Genomic DNA, 18,651 nt, shown 5'->3' with positions numbered 1-18,651 from the left:
CTTTCCCCTTGCTCCCTCCGCCTCTTGACCCACCCTAGTGCTTCCCCGTGGAACTTAAAACTGTTTGCCTATACTATGTTTAGAATTGGTTTGATATGAAATACTCTATGCATAAGGACAACAACTGGAAAGAAAAATGGAGGAAAAAAGGAGAACTGTGTTAGGGCGATGGATATACGGTCTTTTCCAAACATTTCTAGAATAACATCAAGTAGAACATTTTAATGCCCACCATGGACACAAAAGATGGGGAAGCCACCGCGACAGCGGGGCTGGGGGAGCGGAGACAACTCTGTTCTCACCAGCATCTGTGGGCTCACAAGCGGAGGCACCGGGGCGTGGCCGCGGGATTCTGGTTAGGCTCAGCGCAGCGTCCCCTCCTTAGAGGCCGGAACCCTCGCGAGTCGTTTCGACGTTTTCCAGTCGGCGTGGAAAGCCCAGTACCCGGCCCCCCGGAAGTTGTTGCACAGTCGTTTCCGGGGCGGTACGAGGTGGAGGAGGACTACGAATGGGTCGCAGCCGCAGCCGCTCCCCGCGGAGGGGTGAGTCTAGAAGCTACTCGGAGGGTCTGGGACTGCGTCGGAGGGGTGTCCCTTTTTTTTTTTTTCCCCGCCAGTGCGAGGGCAGCGGAGAGGCGGGCCGTTTTCTCCTGAGGACGAGGAGAGCGGGCGGTGGATGGGGGGAGGAAGCCCTGGGCCCTACACTCTTCAGGCCTCTTGTTTGAAGGCAGAGTTTTTTTTCCCCTCAAAATTAGGGTTTCGCCAACTCTTTGTCAACCTTGTATGACTTTTGTTATACTTTTGGCTGGGGGATTTAGAATCAAACCACGGTTCTCTCACTTAATTTCTGAATGACCGTGTGCAAGTCACCCAACCTTTCTGAGTCCGAATTTCCTTAATTAGGAATTGGGGGTAATATTACCTACCTTTAAAACCTGATGTGAGAATTAATGTCCCATTCCTTAACACTCGGCATGTGATACTGCCTGGTTCTTAAAAGCTCGTTGTTAGTTTCCTTCTCAGTGTATAATAGAGAAATTTGTATTTAGAATTTTGCGTCCAGGGAGCTCCCCTCATAATGTCTTCTGGCCCTCACCGCCGTAAGCAGGTATATAAGGTATATCAGAGGTAGTGCGATGTAAAGAACCCAGGAGCTTCGATCAGGAGATCTAACTTAGACCCTCATTTGTGCCCCTGGGTTAGTTTTTATCACCTTCAATTAGTCGAGACTTGATTTTCTTAAAAGTTAAGTGAGGCCTTGAGCCACATTTGGCCATTGAGCACTTAAAAAGTGCTCGCTCTGAATTAAGAAGTGCTGTTTAAGTGTAGAGTACATGCCGGATTTCCTTGATTTAGTACGCAAAAAAGAATGCAGAATGTCTTATCAGTAATTTTTTATATTGAGTACGTGTTGAGATGATAATAGTTTGAATATATTAGGTCAAATAACATATACTGTTAAAATTAATTCCACTTGTTTCTTTTTACATTTTTAATGTGACTACCGGAAATGGCTTGCATTATATTTCTATTGGACGGCTCAGCTCTAGATTGAGGTAATTTTTTGGCTGTGCAATTTCGTGTGTTTGTATTAGAGCGTAGGCGGTCCCGTTCCACGTCCCGGGAGAGAGAACGCAGACGCCGAGAAAGGTCCCGGTCCCGGGAGAGAGATCGGAGAAGGAGCCGCTCTCGATCCCCGCACAGAAGACGCTCCAGGTAAGTGCAGACAATAACCAGAAGTTTTACTACGGGTCCCAAAAGAACCAGTCACTGCCTTTAACTTTGTTTTTATCACTTATAAGAGAATCAAGAATGTGAGGGGGCCAGCCCTCTGGCCTGGTGGTTGGGTTCAGTTGTCTCTACTTGGTTGGGAGGGTTCTGTTCCTGAGTGTGGGCCTACACCGCTCATTGGCTGCCATGCTGTGGTGGCTGACCCCCATACAAAATAGACGAAGATTGTCACAGATGTTAGCTCAGGACAAATCTTTCTCAGCAGGAAAAAAAAAAAAAAAAAGAATGTGAGATATTGGAAGAACTTTAGAAATGGATACTTGATTCTTAATAAGCATCAATTGCTGTTTAAGTCAGCTTTTTGTGTGTTTGTGTCCAGTTGTTAGAAACTGCCTAGTTATATGTTTCTGCCTTACAAAAAAATTTTAGCCTGAGCTATAGTGAGTGAGACTGATGATTAAGCAGTAAACTATATTTTTGATTTTTTGTTAATAATCAGGGCCTGGGCAGAACCTTCTTCCTCATTCTACTATGAGGAATGGACTCCTGGTTCTCTGGAGCCTGGCTTTTGTTCAGCCTTTACCTTTCAGGCACTCAACATATATCTGTGCTGATCAACACAAGTTGCTAGGTATGTCTCTGTTGCTGACATTTTTACTTGTTAAATATTAGATCGCCAAGACGACATAGATCCACATCTCCTTCTCCTTCTCGATTGAAAGAAAGAAGAGATGAGGAAAAGAAAGAAACAAAAGAAACAAAGAGCAAAGAACGTCAGATTACTGGTAATGTTATTACATAAATAACTGTAGGAAAAGTACAGTCTTATTTAGATAACATCAGTCATGATAAAATTATTGAAAGTATAATTTTTGAACATTTAAATATTAAGTTTTTTATAGTGTTCTTTGCATATGTTTTTGAGATTTTAATTGCATCTTAGTGAATTGCTGGTTATCTGTAGTGCTCCTGATATAGGAAGGATAGTTAAAAACATGAGAATATGCTGTTTTGGAAGTACTTTGAAAACCAGTGTCATGTCTGACTGTAAAGGTGGTCCTGCCTAAAGGCTCCAAGCGTGTCCCTTTAAGCAGTCTCTTCAGGTGGAGGATAGAGGGTACATTCCTTCTTTGCACCTTAAGTTACATTCTGTCCAAATTGAAGAGGAATTTTTTTTGTTAGACTCAAGTCTTTAGCTAATTGTTTTATATGTTCTCTGCTGGTGAGGTAGAATGACTATTAATCTATTGCCACCTCTCTTTTTATATATATAAAATGATAGAGTTTTAAAGAATTATCACTTATTTTTGCAGAAGAAGACTTAGAGGGCAAAACAGAGGAAGAAATAGAAATGATGAAGTTAATGGGATTTGCCTCCTTTGACTCCACCAAAGTAAGTAAAACATGCAGCCAGTGAAACATTCTGATTTGAATTAATCCTTTATGTCTGTCCCATTTTTCCATAGTCTTTTACTGTGACTTATAACTTCTTCCATTGGTACGACTATCTGTGTGAAGGGTTTTGAGAGCACAGAGAAGGAAGCAATAAGCTGCCATTGGAAGTCGGAGTGTTTACCTGGGATGATGTTTGAGTTAGATCTTAAAGGAGATCAGATGAAGAAGAGGAAGATCATTTGAAGTAGAGGAAAGAGCTCATGAAAATACCATGTAGGTGTGAAGGAGCATAGTGTATTGTGGGAGTTTCAAATTCAGTGACTGGTAAAAGGGTGCTGATGGGCTAGTAAGTACAAACGAGGCTGGAAATAGAGGTAGGAGGCAAATCATTGAGGGCTTTTGATACAGTTAGCCGTGGTAAGGAATGTAGAGTTGATTCTTTAAGTATTGCAGAAAGGAAGCAATGATTTTTTTGTGTGTGTGTGAGAAAGATCAGCCCTGAGCTAACATCCATGCTAATCCTCCTCTTTTTGCTGAGGAAGACTGGCTCTGAGCTAACATCTATTGCCAATCCTCCTCCTTCCCCCCCGCCCCCGCCAAAGCCCCAGTAGATAGTTCTATGTCATAGTTGCACATCCTTCTAGTTGCTGTATGTGGGACGCGGCCTCAACATGGCCGGAGAAGCGGTGCCTCGGTGCGCGCCCGGGATCCGAACCCGGGCCGCCAGTAGCAGAGCGCGCGCACTTAACCGCTAAGCCACGGGGCCGGCCCAGGAAGCAATGATTTTTAACCAAGAGAATGACAGGATTATATATGTGTTTTAGAAAGATGACCTGGTGTAGCATGGAGGACAGATGGGAGGTGGGTTAGGTTGGAGGCGGGTAGAACTGCTTAGTCATGCAAGTGAAAGATGGTGAAGGCCTGAATTGAGAGGAGGGGATGGAATATTGAGAACCATTCAGGAGCCAGATGTGGTGGTGGTGGTGGTGGGAGTGGGAATGAGTAGTGAGTGATGATTCTGAGGTGACAGGCTGAAAGACTGGGTGATATGGTTAACCAAGAAAGGGTTGTAGGAAGGAGAAATGCTGTGAAACAGAAGAATGAAATTCAGCTGCCAAATAAAGATGACGTTGGGTAGCCACATACATATCTCATAGCTCAGAAGAAGGGGCGATTGGAGAGTGAATGCTGTCTAGCCTTGATCGCAATACTGGAGAGAATAAGGAAGTGAGGGAGGAAAAAGAGGGAGTGATTGTGGAGAGGGAGATGAAGAGAGGGATTTAGGGAGGGAGGGGGGAGAGAGAGAAATAAGGGAGAGGGGAGATGAAGAGAAAGGAAATGAAAAGAGAAGAGGGGGATGGAGAGAGGGAGCTAGTAAAGATAGACAGGGAGAGTGTGTGTGTGGAGAGAGAATATATTTTTAAAACTTTCTTTTCTAGAATTTTAAATCCATTTAGTTTTGCAAATGGAAATTGAGATTTTTGAGAAAAAATATCAAAAATAATCCACTTCTAATCTTGTATTCCATTGAGTTGTGAATGGAGTAGGGGAATCTCAGGTGCAGCAAGAGTTTCTTTCTAACTGATGTGCTAGTGTAGAGCTCACATATTTTTTTAAAAATGACAGTGTATGACCTAAGAGGAGTACTGGGGCATGACTGTTTTGAGGTGAGAAAGTTAAGAATGAGCTCTTGTTGTCACAAATGGTTATGTGAACCTCATTTTAGAATTTAATGCAGTTTATGTGTCAGGTTTTTTCCCTTGAATATACCAAATCTTTATTTGTTTTTCCAAAGAGTATTCTTTAAGTGAAATGGTTTATTAATATATATATAGGGTGAATAAAAATATCTCCAAAGTAAGGCAACTACAATTTTATTGTTTTTAGAAGAGTAGGAAGGGAACTTATTGTAATTATTTTCTTTTTTTTGGTTTCACTATTGCCTGATGTTATGTTTGAAATTCCTAAGGATCAGATGTAAAGATGGAGCCACTTTTAAATGTAGCCTGTGCTGAAGATGTTTGTTTATAAAGGAAAAATTAGGTGAGAGTTCATAGATCCCATAAAAATTATGAAGCGTGAGAATAAATGTCAGTTATTTTTTTAATGACATCTACAAGGATGTTAATTTAGTTCTTCTGCAGTTGGCTCCACAACTATCGATTATAAGTCTCAGCCCATTTCTGTTTTTCAGTAATGTGTATTTTGTGATATTTCATCATTGATCTATGGTGGGACCTTTTCATATGCCAGTGTAGTCACTTATTTTCCCTTCCATTGGAACATTCCAGAAAGTTTCAAAGTTTGGTTATGTTTATTAATGGATAATTTTCTATTCTAGCATGTAAATGGAAATAGGGCTAATAATATACAACTCTGCAAATAGTTTTCAAAAATTAGTAAGTCTTTAGGAGTTGAACTTAGTAAAAAGGTTAGCATCATCTACTTTTTTTCCAAGCCAGTCTTTCCAACTCATGCCTACCTCCTGTTCTTGGAAGGTCAGAATAATACACCTCAAGTAATTTACCCAGTATTCCCCCATACACACAAAATGTAGTGAAAACAGGAATTAGAAAAGTAAGACCAAATATATTTATTTTAGCTCGGCTTCAAATATGTACCTCACCTGTACATGCCTTTACACCAGTGGCTAGGAATCCTTTTTTGGCCCTAACACAGATACCTAATAAGTATGCTACACGGGTAGGGTACACTCCCATGAGTAATAATGGGGGAGGGAAGGAGTTGGGGGTCATGTGTGTGGGTGTGTGTTTCAGGTGGTATTAACCAGTGATCTTCATACATTTAACTGAGCCCTTTTCTGAGCACCTAGAAGTGTAGTGGCTTAGGAGGTGTGAATGCAAAGGTGACTCGAAGCCATATCCCTCCATGAAGAAGCTTGCAGTCTCGTAGGAGAAATAACATCATGTATAGACATCATGATAATACAGAGGAGAAAATGGAGGGTATTGTAAGGAAAGCACTGTTAACTTGCTATGGGAGTTAGAGAAGAGGGTGCTTCTTGGCAGCTCAGTCATTTGAATGGGGCTGAATGATGGATAAGAACCAGATCGTTGAAGCTTGGATGGAGTTTGGGAAGGCAATTCAGGCATAAGAAACAGCAAGTGGTGAGTTAGCTGAATCAAAAAGACCCATAAAGCAGTTAGTGATAAAGAGGTAAATGCCACATAAGTAAGGCCCAGATAGAAGTTGACACATTAGCGTCTGTTATCCTGTATTCTGATTCTTGGGGTTTTGTGTGTGTGTGTGTGTGTGTGTGTGAGGAAGATCAGCCCTGAGCTAACATCCCTGTCACTCCTCCTCTTGTTTTTTTGCTGAGGAAGACTGGCCCTGGGCTAACATCTGTGCCCATCTTCCTCCACTTTTTTTATATGGGATGCCGCCACAGCACGGCCCGACAAGCGGTGCATCGGTGCACGCCCAGGATCGGAACCCAGGCTGCCAGTGGCGGAGCGCGCGCACTTAACCGCCACGCCACGGGGCCGGCCTGATTCTTGGTGTAAAAATCAAAATTGCAAGGCCTGTGCAAGAAATGAGATTTAGGTGAATGGTGACTGTTCTGTCTGTGATTTGAGAATGCTGTGAGCTAAAGTAATAAGTTAAAATTTGTGTGAATGTGCATTTTTCTAGAAACATATCCATAACTTGTATTTGGTTTCAAAGATAAGATCTGCTACCCTATTTCCCTGCATGCCTTGCACATAATACCTCTACCATGAATGTTTGTTGCTTGAATAGTGTTTCATTTGCTTGTGTGTGACAATAAAAATATGAACAGGGTTGTAACACTTGGGAGTTCATGGGGTATCATCAGGATCTGAAAATTCTCTTTCTCTCATTGCACTACCTCATTCTTAAATGGATCTTGCCATTTAAGTGTGTCTGTAGGATCCAGCTCTTTGATCAAGGCATTTATTGTATCTTTCCTGTTTTTTATATTTGGTTGTTGCTTTTCTCCAGGGGAAAAAGGTGGATGGCTCTGTAAATGCCTATGCCATAAATGTGTCTCAGAAGAGGAAATACAGGTATGCATAGCCCCCATTACGTTTGAGCTAATCATATAAGTTATGTGCTTGGGAAAGAATTTATTGTGGGGTAATTGTGTTTGTAGGAAATGTAGCAGGTTTCCATACAGTCCCTTGTTTTAATCTTCCTTGCTTATATTCTAGTATGTTAAAATAATTTCCGGTTTACATGTGAAGTAATAACTATTATAAAGAAGGATAGTTGGGGGCCGGCCCCGTAGCTTAGTGGTTAAGTGCGCGCACTCCACTACTGGTGACCCGGGTTCGGATCCTGGGCACGCACCGACGCACCGCTTGTCCGGCCATGCTGAGGCCGCATCCCACATACAGCAGCTAGAAGGATGTGCAACTATGACATACAGCTATCTACTAGGGCTTTGGGGAAAAAAAAGGAGGAGGATTGGCAATAGATGTTAGCTCAGAGCCGGTCTTCCTCAGCAAAAAGAGGAGGATTGGCACGGATGTTAGCTCAGGGCTGATCTTCCTCACACACACACACACCAAAAAAAAAAAAAAAAAAAGGGTAGTTGGCATAAATATTTTAGAGCTACAGATAGTTCTTCAAAACAGTATAATTTCAAGTCTTTAGGCTTTAATTTCATTATAATTATAGGTTTAAAATAGTTCCCTCCTGAATTATTTACCTAGATTGATTGTGTAAGGATTTCAACTATAAATATATTCTTCTGTTAAGTATAGGCATATTTTATTACTGCCATAGAACAAACCAATCCATACTTGAAATCTCACTGAAGTCCTAATGAGCTGGAAAGTCAAGACATCTTCAAACATTGCCTTTCTCTCTACCTTTATCACTGATAAAAGACTAATACTCCAATTAATTTAGAATATGAATAATGTGATTTGAGACTCCTGTGAATTAAGGTACCAGAATTATCACTGACGGTCCTTTGTAAAATTACCTTCAAGTTACGGGGAGAACTAGTACAGTGTGAAATTGGATTTGCTTGTTGAAACTCAAACTGGGTGTTTGATGTTACCTAAAATAAATATGGATTTTCAATTGATTTTTAAGTCTGTAGAATCTTCTTAAATAATTTTGAAAGTATATTTCCATGCTTCTATTTGGATTTTAAGGACATCTGAAAGGCTTTAGCTTATTTTAAAAGTGAAATAATCTCTTTTTAATGTGCATTAAATAACCTTGAATATTTCTTACCCTAGACTTTGCCATTTTAAAGATAATTTATAGGTTTAATCTCTGAAGCATATGATTTTTTTTTAATAAGAGGAGTCCAGAATTTTTTTTAATAAACAATAAATTTTCTTGTCGTAGGCAGTACATGAATCGAAAAGGTGGATTCAACAGACCTTTGGATTTCATTGCATGAGAATTGAAATGCTGAAGAATGATTTTTTTCCTCCTCATCTTGATCAGAAGAGTGGATTTTGTATTTTCTATTTAATAAGCATCAAAAACAGGATCACAGTCCTTCAGCCTTGTAAAGTAAGAAAATTTTATTTATGATGTGTGCACTTCACTTATCCTGCCTCAAAAGAAGAAAAGTTAAATATTACATTTTTTTCTTTTAGGAATTATAATTTGGGGCAATCATCAACCCCATTTTTTTGTCCTTATTCCTGTGGAAGCTGTATATGTTTTCTTTTTGGATGCTGTTTAGGACTTTTTAAATCACATAAAAGTAATTTGGATGTAAGTTTCTCAAATAAAGCAGTATTTCTACCCTTTTGTATTGGGTAAATATTTTTATTAGAATATTTTTATTAGTATAATTTCTCTACACATTTTCTTTTTTCATACATAGATTCAGATGTCATGATTCTTTGTAGTTTAAAAATGAGAAGAATGAAAAAGTGTAACTAGATTTTTGTATCCTTTTTTGTCCCCCAAATACCATTTATTGTTTTCTCCCCAATTTAAAAGCAATAATACTTATTGTAAAAACAAAAAAACTTGAGAGAAACCAAAGAGTCAAAAGAAAAGCCAAAAATCACCTGTAATCTACCCCCAGAAGTAATCAATGGTAGTATTTTGGTATGTGTCTTTCCAGGCTGCTATGGGTGTATATTTCTTGCCCCTATCCATGAGATCAAAATGTATTTGCTGTTCTCTTTTGCTAATCCTTTTTCTCCGATGTACTGTGTACATTTTTTAAATGCTCTTACATATTCTTTGCAAACTTAGCTTTTAGTAACTACTTGGTTGTACCGTAATTTTATTCATCTATCTTTTATTGGTGAGCATTGGCTTCCCTCCCATGACTTGCTGTTAGAATTAAAACTGTTGAGTAGTATCCCTGTTAGATATATCTTTTTGTATTTGTTGTATTATTTCCTTAGGTTCAGTTCTTAGATGTGGCATTGCTGAGTGAGATAAAGGGGTGTGTGTGCACACTTTTAAGGCTTTTGATATATATGGCTAGAAAGATAACAACCAACTTTCACCAGTAAGGTATGAGCACTTCCATTTCATGTATGTGCACCGATATTGGGTGTAATAATTTTTTTAAAGTTTCCCATCTGATGGGCAAAATAATTGTATGGTTTTAATTTAATTTCTAGGAAGGATGAACATTTTTAAAATGTGTTAGCCATATATATTTCTTTTGTGAAATGCTAATTCCAAGTCTTGGATCCATTTGTCTTTTGGCAAGTTTTTCTTTTTCTTATTTGAAGGAAGCTCTTTTCATATTGAAGATAATAACTATTACTCCTCCTGTGTCATATCTCACTGATATTTGAGGCTTTGTGGTTAGATTTTATTTATTTTTTACTTTTTATATTTTTTTTGGTGAGGAAGATTCTCCCTGAGCTAACATCTGTGCCAGTCTTCCTCTATTTTGTATTTTGGACGCCTCCACAGCATGGCTGATGAATGGAGTAGGTTTGCGCCCAGGATCCAAACCCACGAACCTGGGCCACTGAAGCAGTGTGGTTAGATTTTAAATTTTAGTTTTTTTGAGTAAGTAATACAAACACATAGAACACAATTCAGACAGCACAAAGGATATATAGTGACAAGCTAATTGTGTATCCTTTCAGAGATATTCCGTATATACACAAACATATAACATAGATGTATATATCTTATTTTATTATTCAAACTCTGTTCACTGTTTTGCACCTAGTTTTTTTTCATTTACTAGTACATCATAAGATTGTTAATCAGTACATGTAATATTGCCTATTTTTTTTTAAGGGCAGCAGTTATAGTCCATTGTAGAATGGACTGTTGTTCATTTTAACTAATTCCCCATTGATGGATATTCAAGTTGTTTCTAATCTTTACTATTTTAAAAAATTCTATAATCACTGTCTTTTAGATTTTTTTTTTTTTTTTTTTTTTTATTTATTTTTCCCCCAAAGCCCCAGCAGATAGTTGTCTGTCATAGCTGCACATCCTTCTAGTTGCGGTATGTGGGACGCGGCCCCAGCATGGCCAGAGGAGCGGTGCGTCAGTGCGCACCCGGGATCCGAACCCGGGCCGCCAGCAGCACAGTGCGCGCACTTAACCGCCAAGCCACGGGGCCGGCCCAATCACTGTCTTTTAATGTACATGATTTTATAAGTGTCTTTAGCTGGATTTTTAAATCCTTATTGCATCTGAAATTTTTAGTTCTTTAAAGCTTTCCTAGAAATTAGTTCTAGGTAAAGAAAATAATAGTAGTATGACTGCATTGCATAATACAGTGTACAGAACACCTAGGTTCATTTAATCATTCTGAAATAGAGCAGGTACTATTATCTCCATTTCCCAGATGAGAAAGCTGAGGCTATTCAGACCATAAGGGCAGAAATTATTGGTTTTTATACCACCTTCTGCCTTCAGTACTTAAATACTTAATGTACTACATCAGTTGCACAACTTGTAGTACCCATTGCACAAATGTCACTGCCCCAGGCAGTTAGATTATTTTGCTTGGACTTTTTGCCAGCTGAGCTAGACAGACTCCCATACCCCCACCCACCAAAATATTGTGTATCTGTAAATTATCCATGACAAGAACTTCTTCTGACTACATTTGTGCACACCTCAGGAAAGCAGACCCAATTGTTGTATAATAGGGAAGCTAAAACTTCTGTGATAAAATAATATACCCAAAACCAAATTATCTGTTTTGGACTGTCATCTCAGTGTGGTGTTAGTAGAGATTTGACTTGAGATCCTCAAGGCAGCATACTTTGTAAAGAAATACCTGGTAAGTCAGTAAGTTTGCTCTCCATGAGCTAACACCAAAGAAGTGGAAGAGGAGGAAATCTTTGAAAATCAAAGATAAGACACCTCTGATCCTAAGAGAAGTCTTGGTTGAAGGAACTTTTATCCATCAGATCATCTGATTCATAAGAATAACAAAGATGGAACATCCTTTTCTTCCTCTAACAGGCTGCTGCCTCTCAGAGGACATAAATTGTGCCAAGTCTTCTGTTTCTAAGTATCTAAATGTTGGAGTGCTCCAGGACCCAATCCTTGGACTCTCCCAATCTCTCCCTTGGTGAGTCACCCATTCGTGTGACTTCAGACATCTTCTGCCATGGCTCTCAAATTTATACTTCCAGCCTTACCATTTTACTGAATTCCAGGCTTGTATATGCACCTAGATTATTAGGCACCTCAAATTTAAGATAAACTGAACTCTCATTTCGCTGCCCAGTTGTCTTCTCTGAGGCTTCCCCATCTCAGTTAAGTGGCCCCTCCATTCACTCCTTTGCTTAGACCAAAATCCTTAGTGTCATCCTTCACTCTTCTCTTTCATGCTCCACATCTGATTCATTAGCAAATCCTTTTGGCTCTAACCTCAGAGTATATATTGAATCTAATCACTGTTTGTTTTTGTTTTTTCAGATTTGTTGAGGTATAATTGACATGTAAAATTTTAAGATATTTAAACTGTACATCATGGTGATTTGATATACATTGTTTTCACCACCTATACCTATACCGTCTCTCTTGTCTGGACTAGCGCAATAGCCCCTAATAGGTCTCTTTCCTTCTCTTGCTGCCTCAGTTTATTCTCCACCTAGCAGCAGAGGTGAACCTTTTAAAATGTGCGTCAGGTCACATTGCTGCTGGCTCTGATGGTTTTCTATCAATTAGAATGAAGTCCAGTCGTTTCTCTGGTCTACAAGTCTTTACAGCCTGCAGCCTCATCCCCTTGCTACTGCACTCAGCCATGCTGCTGGCCTCTTTGCTGTTCCTTAAGAATGGATATGCATCTACCTCAAGAGTCTTCCCACTTGCTCTTCCTCCTGGAATGTACCCCTACTCCCCACCTCCCAGATTCACATGAGTAACTTCCTTATGTTGTTCAGGTCTCTGCTCAAAATGAGGTCATTCCTGATCACCCTGTCCAAAATAGCAACCCCCCTCCCTCTCTGTCCCTTTACTCTTCTTTACTCTTTGTGTGTGTGTGTGTGTGTGTGTGTGTCTGTGTCTGTGTGTGTCTGTGTGTGTCTGTGTGTGTGTAAGACTAGCCCTGCGCTAACATCCGTTGCCAGTCCTCTTTTTGCTGACGAATATTGGTCCTGGGCTAACATCCATGCCCATCTTCCTCTACTTTATATGGGACGCCGCCACAGCATGGCTTGATAAGTGGTGTGTCGGTCTGCACCTGGGATCCGAACCTGCGAACCCCAGGCCGCCAAAGCAGAGCATGCGAACCTAACGTCCAGGCCACCAGGCCGGCCTCTACTCTTTTTTTTTTAAGGTTTAAAAAATTGAGATAAAATTCATCCTTTTAAAAGTATATCATTTCAGTGGTTTTTAGTATATTTACAGTTATGCATTTATCACCACTAATTCCAAAACATTTCATCACCCCAAAAAGAAACCCCATACCCATTAACAGTCACTCCTCATCCCTCCCCACCCACCTCCACCCAGAAACCACTAATGTACTTTCTGTCTCGAAAAATGTGCCTATTCTGGACATATTCACATAAATGGACATTTCATGTAGAGGTTCCCCCACTATCTGAAAGTAGAGCGTTTCTATGAAAACTTTTGTAAGCCAAAATGGCGTTAATCGAAGAAGCAAGTACCATTAGTTTATATGGGAAAAATTTTTGAGCATTCCCAGACCCCAAAAATAACCTACAGAAATAAATGGAGATAAAGCACAGATGCTCACAGATAGTTCAAAGCTGTTGCGGCTTGCTGCTGAGTTGCTGAGTGTAGATCCCTGGGGAAGGAGCTTGGCAGCGACACTCTTACTGCTCTGGGTGCGTACTGCCTCTATAAGAACTCACTGCAAAACAAACGCTGAACGCTGTTTTTGCTTTTCACTCTTTTTTGTAAAAGCAAAAATCCTCTTTGGATTTCTTTGGGTTAGCAAAAATAGGTTCTAATGTAGGTCTATTGTAAAAGTGAAGTGACGTAAACTTTTGGATAGTGGGGGAAACCTGTTAATGGAATCATATGATATGCAGCCTTTTGTGTCTGGCTTATTTCGCTTAGCATACTGCTTTCAAGATCCATCCGTGTTGTAGCATGTGTGAGTACTTCATTCCTTTTTATGGCTAATATTTTATTCTTTGGATATACCACATTTTTATTTATAATTCATCATTTGAGGGCATTTGGCTTGTTCCACATTTTGGCTGTTATGAATAATGCTGCTATGAACATTCCTATACAAGCTTTTACATGAACATATGTTTTCAGTTCTCTTGAGTATATAACCAGGAGTGGAATTACCAGGCCATAGAGTAACTCTACGTTTAATTTTTCGAGGCACTGTCAAACTGTTTTCCAAAGCAGCTGCACTATTTTACATTCCCACCAGCAATGGCTGAGGGTTCCAGTTTCTCCACATGCTCTGCAAAGTTTCCTTTTCCTTATAGCTTATCACTGCCTGACACACACTCTGTTCGTGTATTACTGTCTAGGTCTCCCACTAGCCATCAGACTCCGAGAAGTGGGGCTTCTGGCTTGTTTGCTGCTGTAGCCCCAGCGCCACACACTGCTTGGCACAGAGTAAAGCACTCAATAAATATTGGTTGAATTCGTGAATATAGTTCAGTAACCGTTTTTCACTTAACCACGTCCCTTGAGTTCTTGGTTAACCTTTAGTTACCCAAGTAATAAATGGACACATTTTTCCTGTAACAATTTTAAAACATTATGACAGCTAAATCCCCTTTGAACAGTACCCCAGTTCTAGTCCTATTGCCCCTTCTTCACTGTGAATCCTTTGCAGTATGTCCTTCCAGACCTTTGTCTATGCATGTATGTGTTGGAAATGAGGAAAATCAGTGTGTGCTTTTTTTTTTAACGCAAATAATATGCTGTAGGGATCGTTTTACAACTTAATTATTTACTCAACAATGGATCCTTGGAGATCCTTCCATGCCAGTATATGTACCTCTACCTTTTTTAAACTGCTACATAGTGTTTTGTGTAATGTATATACCACTGTGTGTTTAGCCATTGCTCTATTTTTTTATGGCTTTTTTTTTTTTTTTTTGTGAGGAAGATCAGCCCTGAGCTAACATCCGTGCTAATCCTCCTCTTTTTGCTGAGGAAGACTGACTCTGAGCTAACGTCTATTGCCAATCCTCCTCCTTTTTTTTTTCCCCCCAAAGCCCCAGTAGATAGTTGTATGTCATAGTTGCACATTCTTCTAGTTGCTGTATGTGGGACGCGGCCTCAGCATGGCCGGAGAAGCGGTGCGTTGGTGCGCGCCCGGATCCGAACCCGGGCCGCCAGTAGCGGAGCATGCGCACTTAACCACTAAGCCACGGGGCCGGCCCCATTGCTCTATTTTTAAAAACACAAATGCTTGTGGAATAACTAATTTTTGCAAAGCAGCATTTTTAAAGGTTTTTAAAACTTAATATCATGATGCTGGATATCATGATATTGGAGTGTCCAAAGTAGCCACAAAGAAGGGATTGATATTGTTGAAGCAGAAAATTCCAGTCCTGATTTTTACACTTCTAAGAACAAAATCAATTTCTCAAAAACTTATAAAACAAAATTCATATTAATGTCATAATGGTTAACTATGTCAAACTCATAGTGTCAAACTTGGTTATAAATAGAGTGTTTTAATTCCACACTTTGGGAACTTTTTAGTCATTTAAGGATTATACTGCAACAGTTGTCTTCCCTGCCACTGACGTACTCACTGAAGAGGCATCTCTCTGTCAGAACTCCCATAGCATTTAATAAACCTGCCGCTCAGCATTGCCATTTACATACAATCCTGTGCCCACCTGAAGTAGAAGCTCCTCAAAGGAAGGAGACTGGGGCTTTCTAAAATACGCAGTAAAAATTGTCTAAGTATAATGTTTTATGTCTTTGTGCTTCTCTATTTTCAACATTTTCTTTTTACTTCCAAGTTCAATTAGTTTATCTTGATCCCTCCTCGAAGACAGAAAATATTGTCAGCCCATGTTTATGTTATTACACATAGCTTTTTGTGTGTGTGACGAAGATCAGCCCTGAGCTAACATCCATGCTAATCCTCCTCTTTTTGCTGAGGAAGATCAGCTCTGAGCTAACGTCTATTGCCAATCCTCCTCCTTTTTTTTTTTCCTCCCAAAGCCCCAGTAGATAGTTGTATGTCATAGTTGCACATCCTTCTAGTTGCTGTATGTGGGACACGGCCTCAGTATGGCCGGAGAAGCGGTGTGTCGGTGCGCGCCCGGGATCCAAACCCGGGCCACCAGTAATGGAGCTCGCACACTTAACTGCTAAGCCATGGGGCCGGCCCTACACATAGCTTTTTATTTAAAATTCTGGTCATAAAATTCAGGTTCAGACATTCCGAAATTCCCAAATTTTATTTTTGGGGTTTGTCCTTATCAATCAGTCAGTGCTTATGTAATGGCTTTGAGGTGCTAGGTGCTGGGGGTCACCACTTCTACTTTGTTTTAGGATTTTCAGTTCTTTCTTCAAAACGTGCACTTTCAGATTATCTTATTTAACTGGTCATTGTATACATTTGTGTAAAATAATTTCTAGAAAAACAAAACCAAACCTTTGTTTTATACTTACTGGTTGATTTCCAGTAGGTGGCACCAAATACCCTTTGAAGTTCTTCATGATATTAATTTCTAGTTGGTGTTGCTGGCTCATTGATCATTTCTTCCACTACCACCAGGGAACAGAGAGGATCCATTCTTTAGTCTAATTCTCTGATTGTTATATAACGTAGTATTTTTGGTTGGAGTTTAAGATAGACCTGTTGGTGTTTAAATGATTAATTTACTATTTCTCACTCAGATTTCAACCTTTTTTCCTTTTTGTAAGTGTGATTTTCAATCAGGGTGTTTCTAGGGGAAGGATCATAATATTGAAATAAAACTGGGTTAAAAAAAGAGTTGAGGGTAGAAGAGAAAGAATAGGGAGATATGCTGAATGTTGATAATCAAACTGAAGAGAAAATATAAAAGTATACAAAATCTAAAATTTAAGATAATGAAATCAAAGTGTTTGTTTTACAAATAACTTGCAATTAACAAATACTCTTTAAAAATGTTATATCCCCATTCTCATTTCCAGCTTTTTTGTACTTCATCTTCAGTATGTGTATTTATTAGTTTTTGTAAAGAATCAGCTTTTAGATCCAATTAACCATTAAAACCAGAAAATATGTTTCCTGTATGTCAGGCATGATTTACTACATTTATTCTACTTATTAATTCTATTGAGTTGTTTACTTAATTTTAATGATTTGTCAACCATTAAAAAGAACACGTTTAGGGGCCAGCCCCGTGGCATAGCAGTTAAGTTCACACGCTCCGGAGGCCCGGGGTTTGCCAGTTCAAATCCTGGGCACGGACGTACGCACGGCTCATCAAGCCATGCTGAGGTCATGTCCCACATAGAGCAACTAGAAGGATGTACAGCTGTGACATAGAACTATCTACTGGGGGGAGGAAAAAAAAGGAAGATTGGCAACAGATGTTAGCTCAGGGCCACAATCGTCCCACCCACCCCCCAAAAAATTTTCCCATTATGTACGTGTTTTTCTTTCTTTTTCCTCTGTTTGAGGGTCAGTGTTTTGTGACTCAATCTGGAAATCCATTTCTTAACTCTTGTTTTTAGAACCACCACCAATGGGAGCATTGGTAGCATGGGCTCTGAGTGAAACAGATCTGGTTTCAGTTTCCATTCCTGGGCGAATGGATGACTAGTTAAGTCATTTAACTTCTCTAGGCCTCAGTTTCCTCATGTGCAAAATGTAATTAACCTACCTAAGGGGGTTATATTGAGTATTAGCGATATTATAAGTAAATTACCAGATTAAGCTTTATTTTCATATATTGGCAACAATAAACTTATTTTTAAAAGCTATGTGAAATATGTTCAAGCTTTATTCATTTCTATGTTCAGGACTCTCAATTTACCAAGACTTTTATTTCTACTTTTTAAAATAGAGATGTCAACATATTAAAACAATGTAACTTGGGTCTCGAGATACCTTTCATCTCAAAAATCTTGATAGGCTTAGGGAACTAATCCTTAAACTTTTTAGTTCTACATACATTTATATTGGTACCGCCCCCACGCCCCCCCAACACCATTTAAAGCCCTCTTGAAGAGTATTTTTTTTAAGTATTTCATCTAAAATTAAAAAATAGACTCTGAAAGAGCTTTATGTCCAAGAATCTCGGGATTCAACGTCATTCTGTAGGTAGAGGAAGTTTCCAATGTTTTAAAACCCACTCTCGTGAAGAAGTAGTTATGCCAGCACTTGGCGGAGTGGGGCGGGGGGGAGTGCCTTTGGAGAGCTCAGTGCTGTATACAGCCGCTCGATTCTAGCGCTTTCTGAGGAAAGAAAAAACGCTGGGCGGCGAGCATTTAACACGAGCTAGGCTTTTTCCTTCAAGCCCCACAGCCACATGGCGCCCGGCTGCCGGCGCCGCTCTCCCTTCAGGGGGATTCGCGGCGGGGCCCTCGGCCACCCTGGTCCCGGGAAGCCTGGAACCTGTGGAGCCCCGGCCGCCAGACCTAACTCTCCGGCTGCGAACCCGAGCGGGGCAGAGCGCCCAGGCGACGCGCAGTGCCAGCCTTCCACTGGAGGGACTCCCGCGGGTCCCCAGAACTTGTCCCCGGAGACAGGTCCGGGCAACAGGTCCGCGCTGGGTGCAGCCGAGCTCCGCGCTGGCCGGTGAATCAGCGCCGCCCGGCACCCGGGTCTGCCCTTCCAGCCAATGCCACGTCGGGGGAGGTGTAGTGACCACGAGCCACTCTGGGCTCGCCGGCCTGGAGAAAAGTGACGTCATCGTACTGGGAGGTTTCAGAAGGCCCCACCAATGGGAGACAGGCGAAGTGGCTTGCTTTCTGTAGCTCTCGGCCAATACTCACAAAGCAAAAGGGGGCCTGGTTTTTGGCTTAGAACCAATGGTAAACAGGGCACAAGGCGGAGTTGCGAATCCCGTCACCAATTGGAGAGAGGGGGCGGAGCCCGGGCCTTGTCAAGCATGACCTACCAGCGAGAGGAGCGGACTCTGAGGGGCGGGGCTGTGATTCCCTCCCCCAATCGGACAAG

At 40.6% G+C, this 18,651-nt stretch overlaps 1 protein-coding gene across 4 annotated transcripts; it reads left to right on the top strand.

Annotated features, from left to right (window-relative positions):
* Positions 1-481: 481 nt before the first annotated feature.
* On the top strand, positions 482-8,876 carry SNRNP27 (small nuclear ribonucleoprotein U4/U6.U5 subunit 27). 4 transcript variants are annotated; one of them, XR_015553632.1, is made up of 7 exons: positions 482-542; positions 1,595-1,715; positions 2,403-2,515; positions 3,044-3,123; positions 7,107-7,171; positions 8,469-8,639; positions 8,726-8,876. XR_015553632.1 is itself a non-coding variant. In XM_087436623.1 (6 exons), the coding sequence occupies exons 1-6, from the start codon at positions 509-511 to the stop codon at positions 8,732-8,734; spliced, it is 528 nt and encodes a 175-aa protein (XP_087292749.1). In that variant the 5' UTR covers positions 482-508; the 3' UTR covers positions 8,735-8,876. The 4 variants fall into 4 exon arrangements, 3 of the variants coding, with proteins under 3 accessions (XP_087292749.1, XP_004435641.1, XP_087292748.1); XM_087436623.1 differs by lacking the exon at positions 7,107-7,171; XM_004435584.3 differs by having other exon boundaries at positions 8,469-8,876.
* The last annotated feature ends 9,775 nt before the right edge of the window (positions 8,877-18,651 follow it).

This window comes from Ceratotherium simum, chromosome 11, assembly GCF_057802395.1.
Source record: "Ceratotherium simum simum isolate JZ-2026a chromosome 11, ASM5780239v1, whole genome shotgun sequence".
Lineage (NCBI taxonomy): Eukaryota > Metazoa > Chordata > Mammalia > Perissodactyla > Rhinocerotidae > Ceratotherium > Ceratotherium simum.
The sequence above is the reverse complement of the archived record's forward strand: the minus strand, read 5'-3'. Positions and strand labels throughout refer to the sequence as shown.

Bases quoted from the DNA above. Each gene is read 5' to 3' on its own strand.
- SNRNP27 (XM_087436622.1), top strand. From the start codon at position 509: ATGGGTCGCAGCCGCAGCCGCTCCCCGCGGAGGG. The intron at 543-1,594 runs GTGAGTCTAGAA...TGTTTGTATTAG, and splicing joins CAGCCGCTCCCCGCGGAGGG to AGCGTAGGCGGTCCCGTTCC. The intron at 1,716-2,402 runs GTAAGTGCAGAC...GTTAAATATTAG, and splicing joins CCGCACAGAAGACGCTCCAG to ATCGCCAAGACGACATAGAT.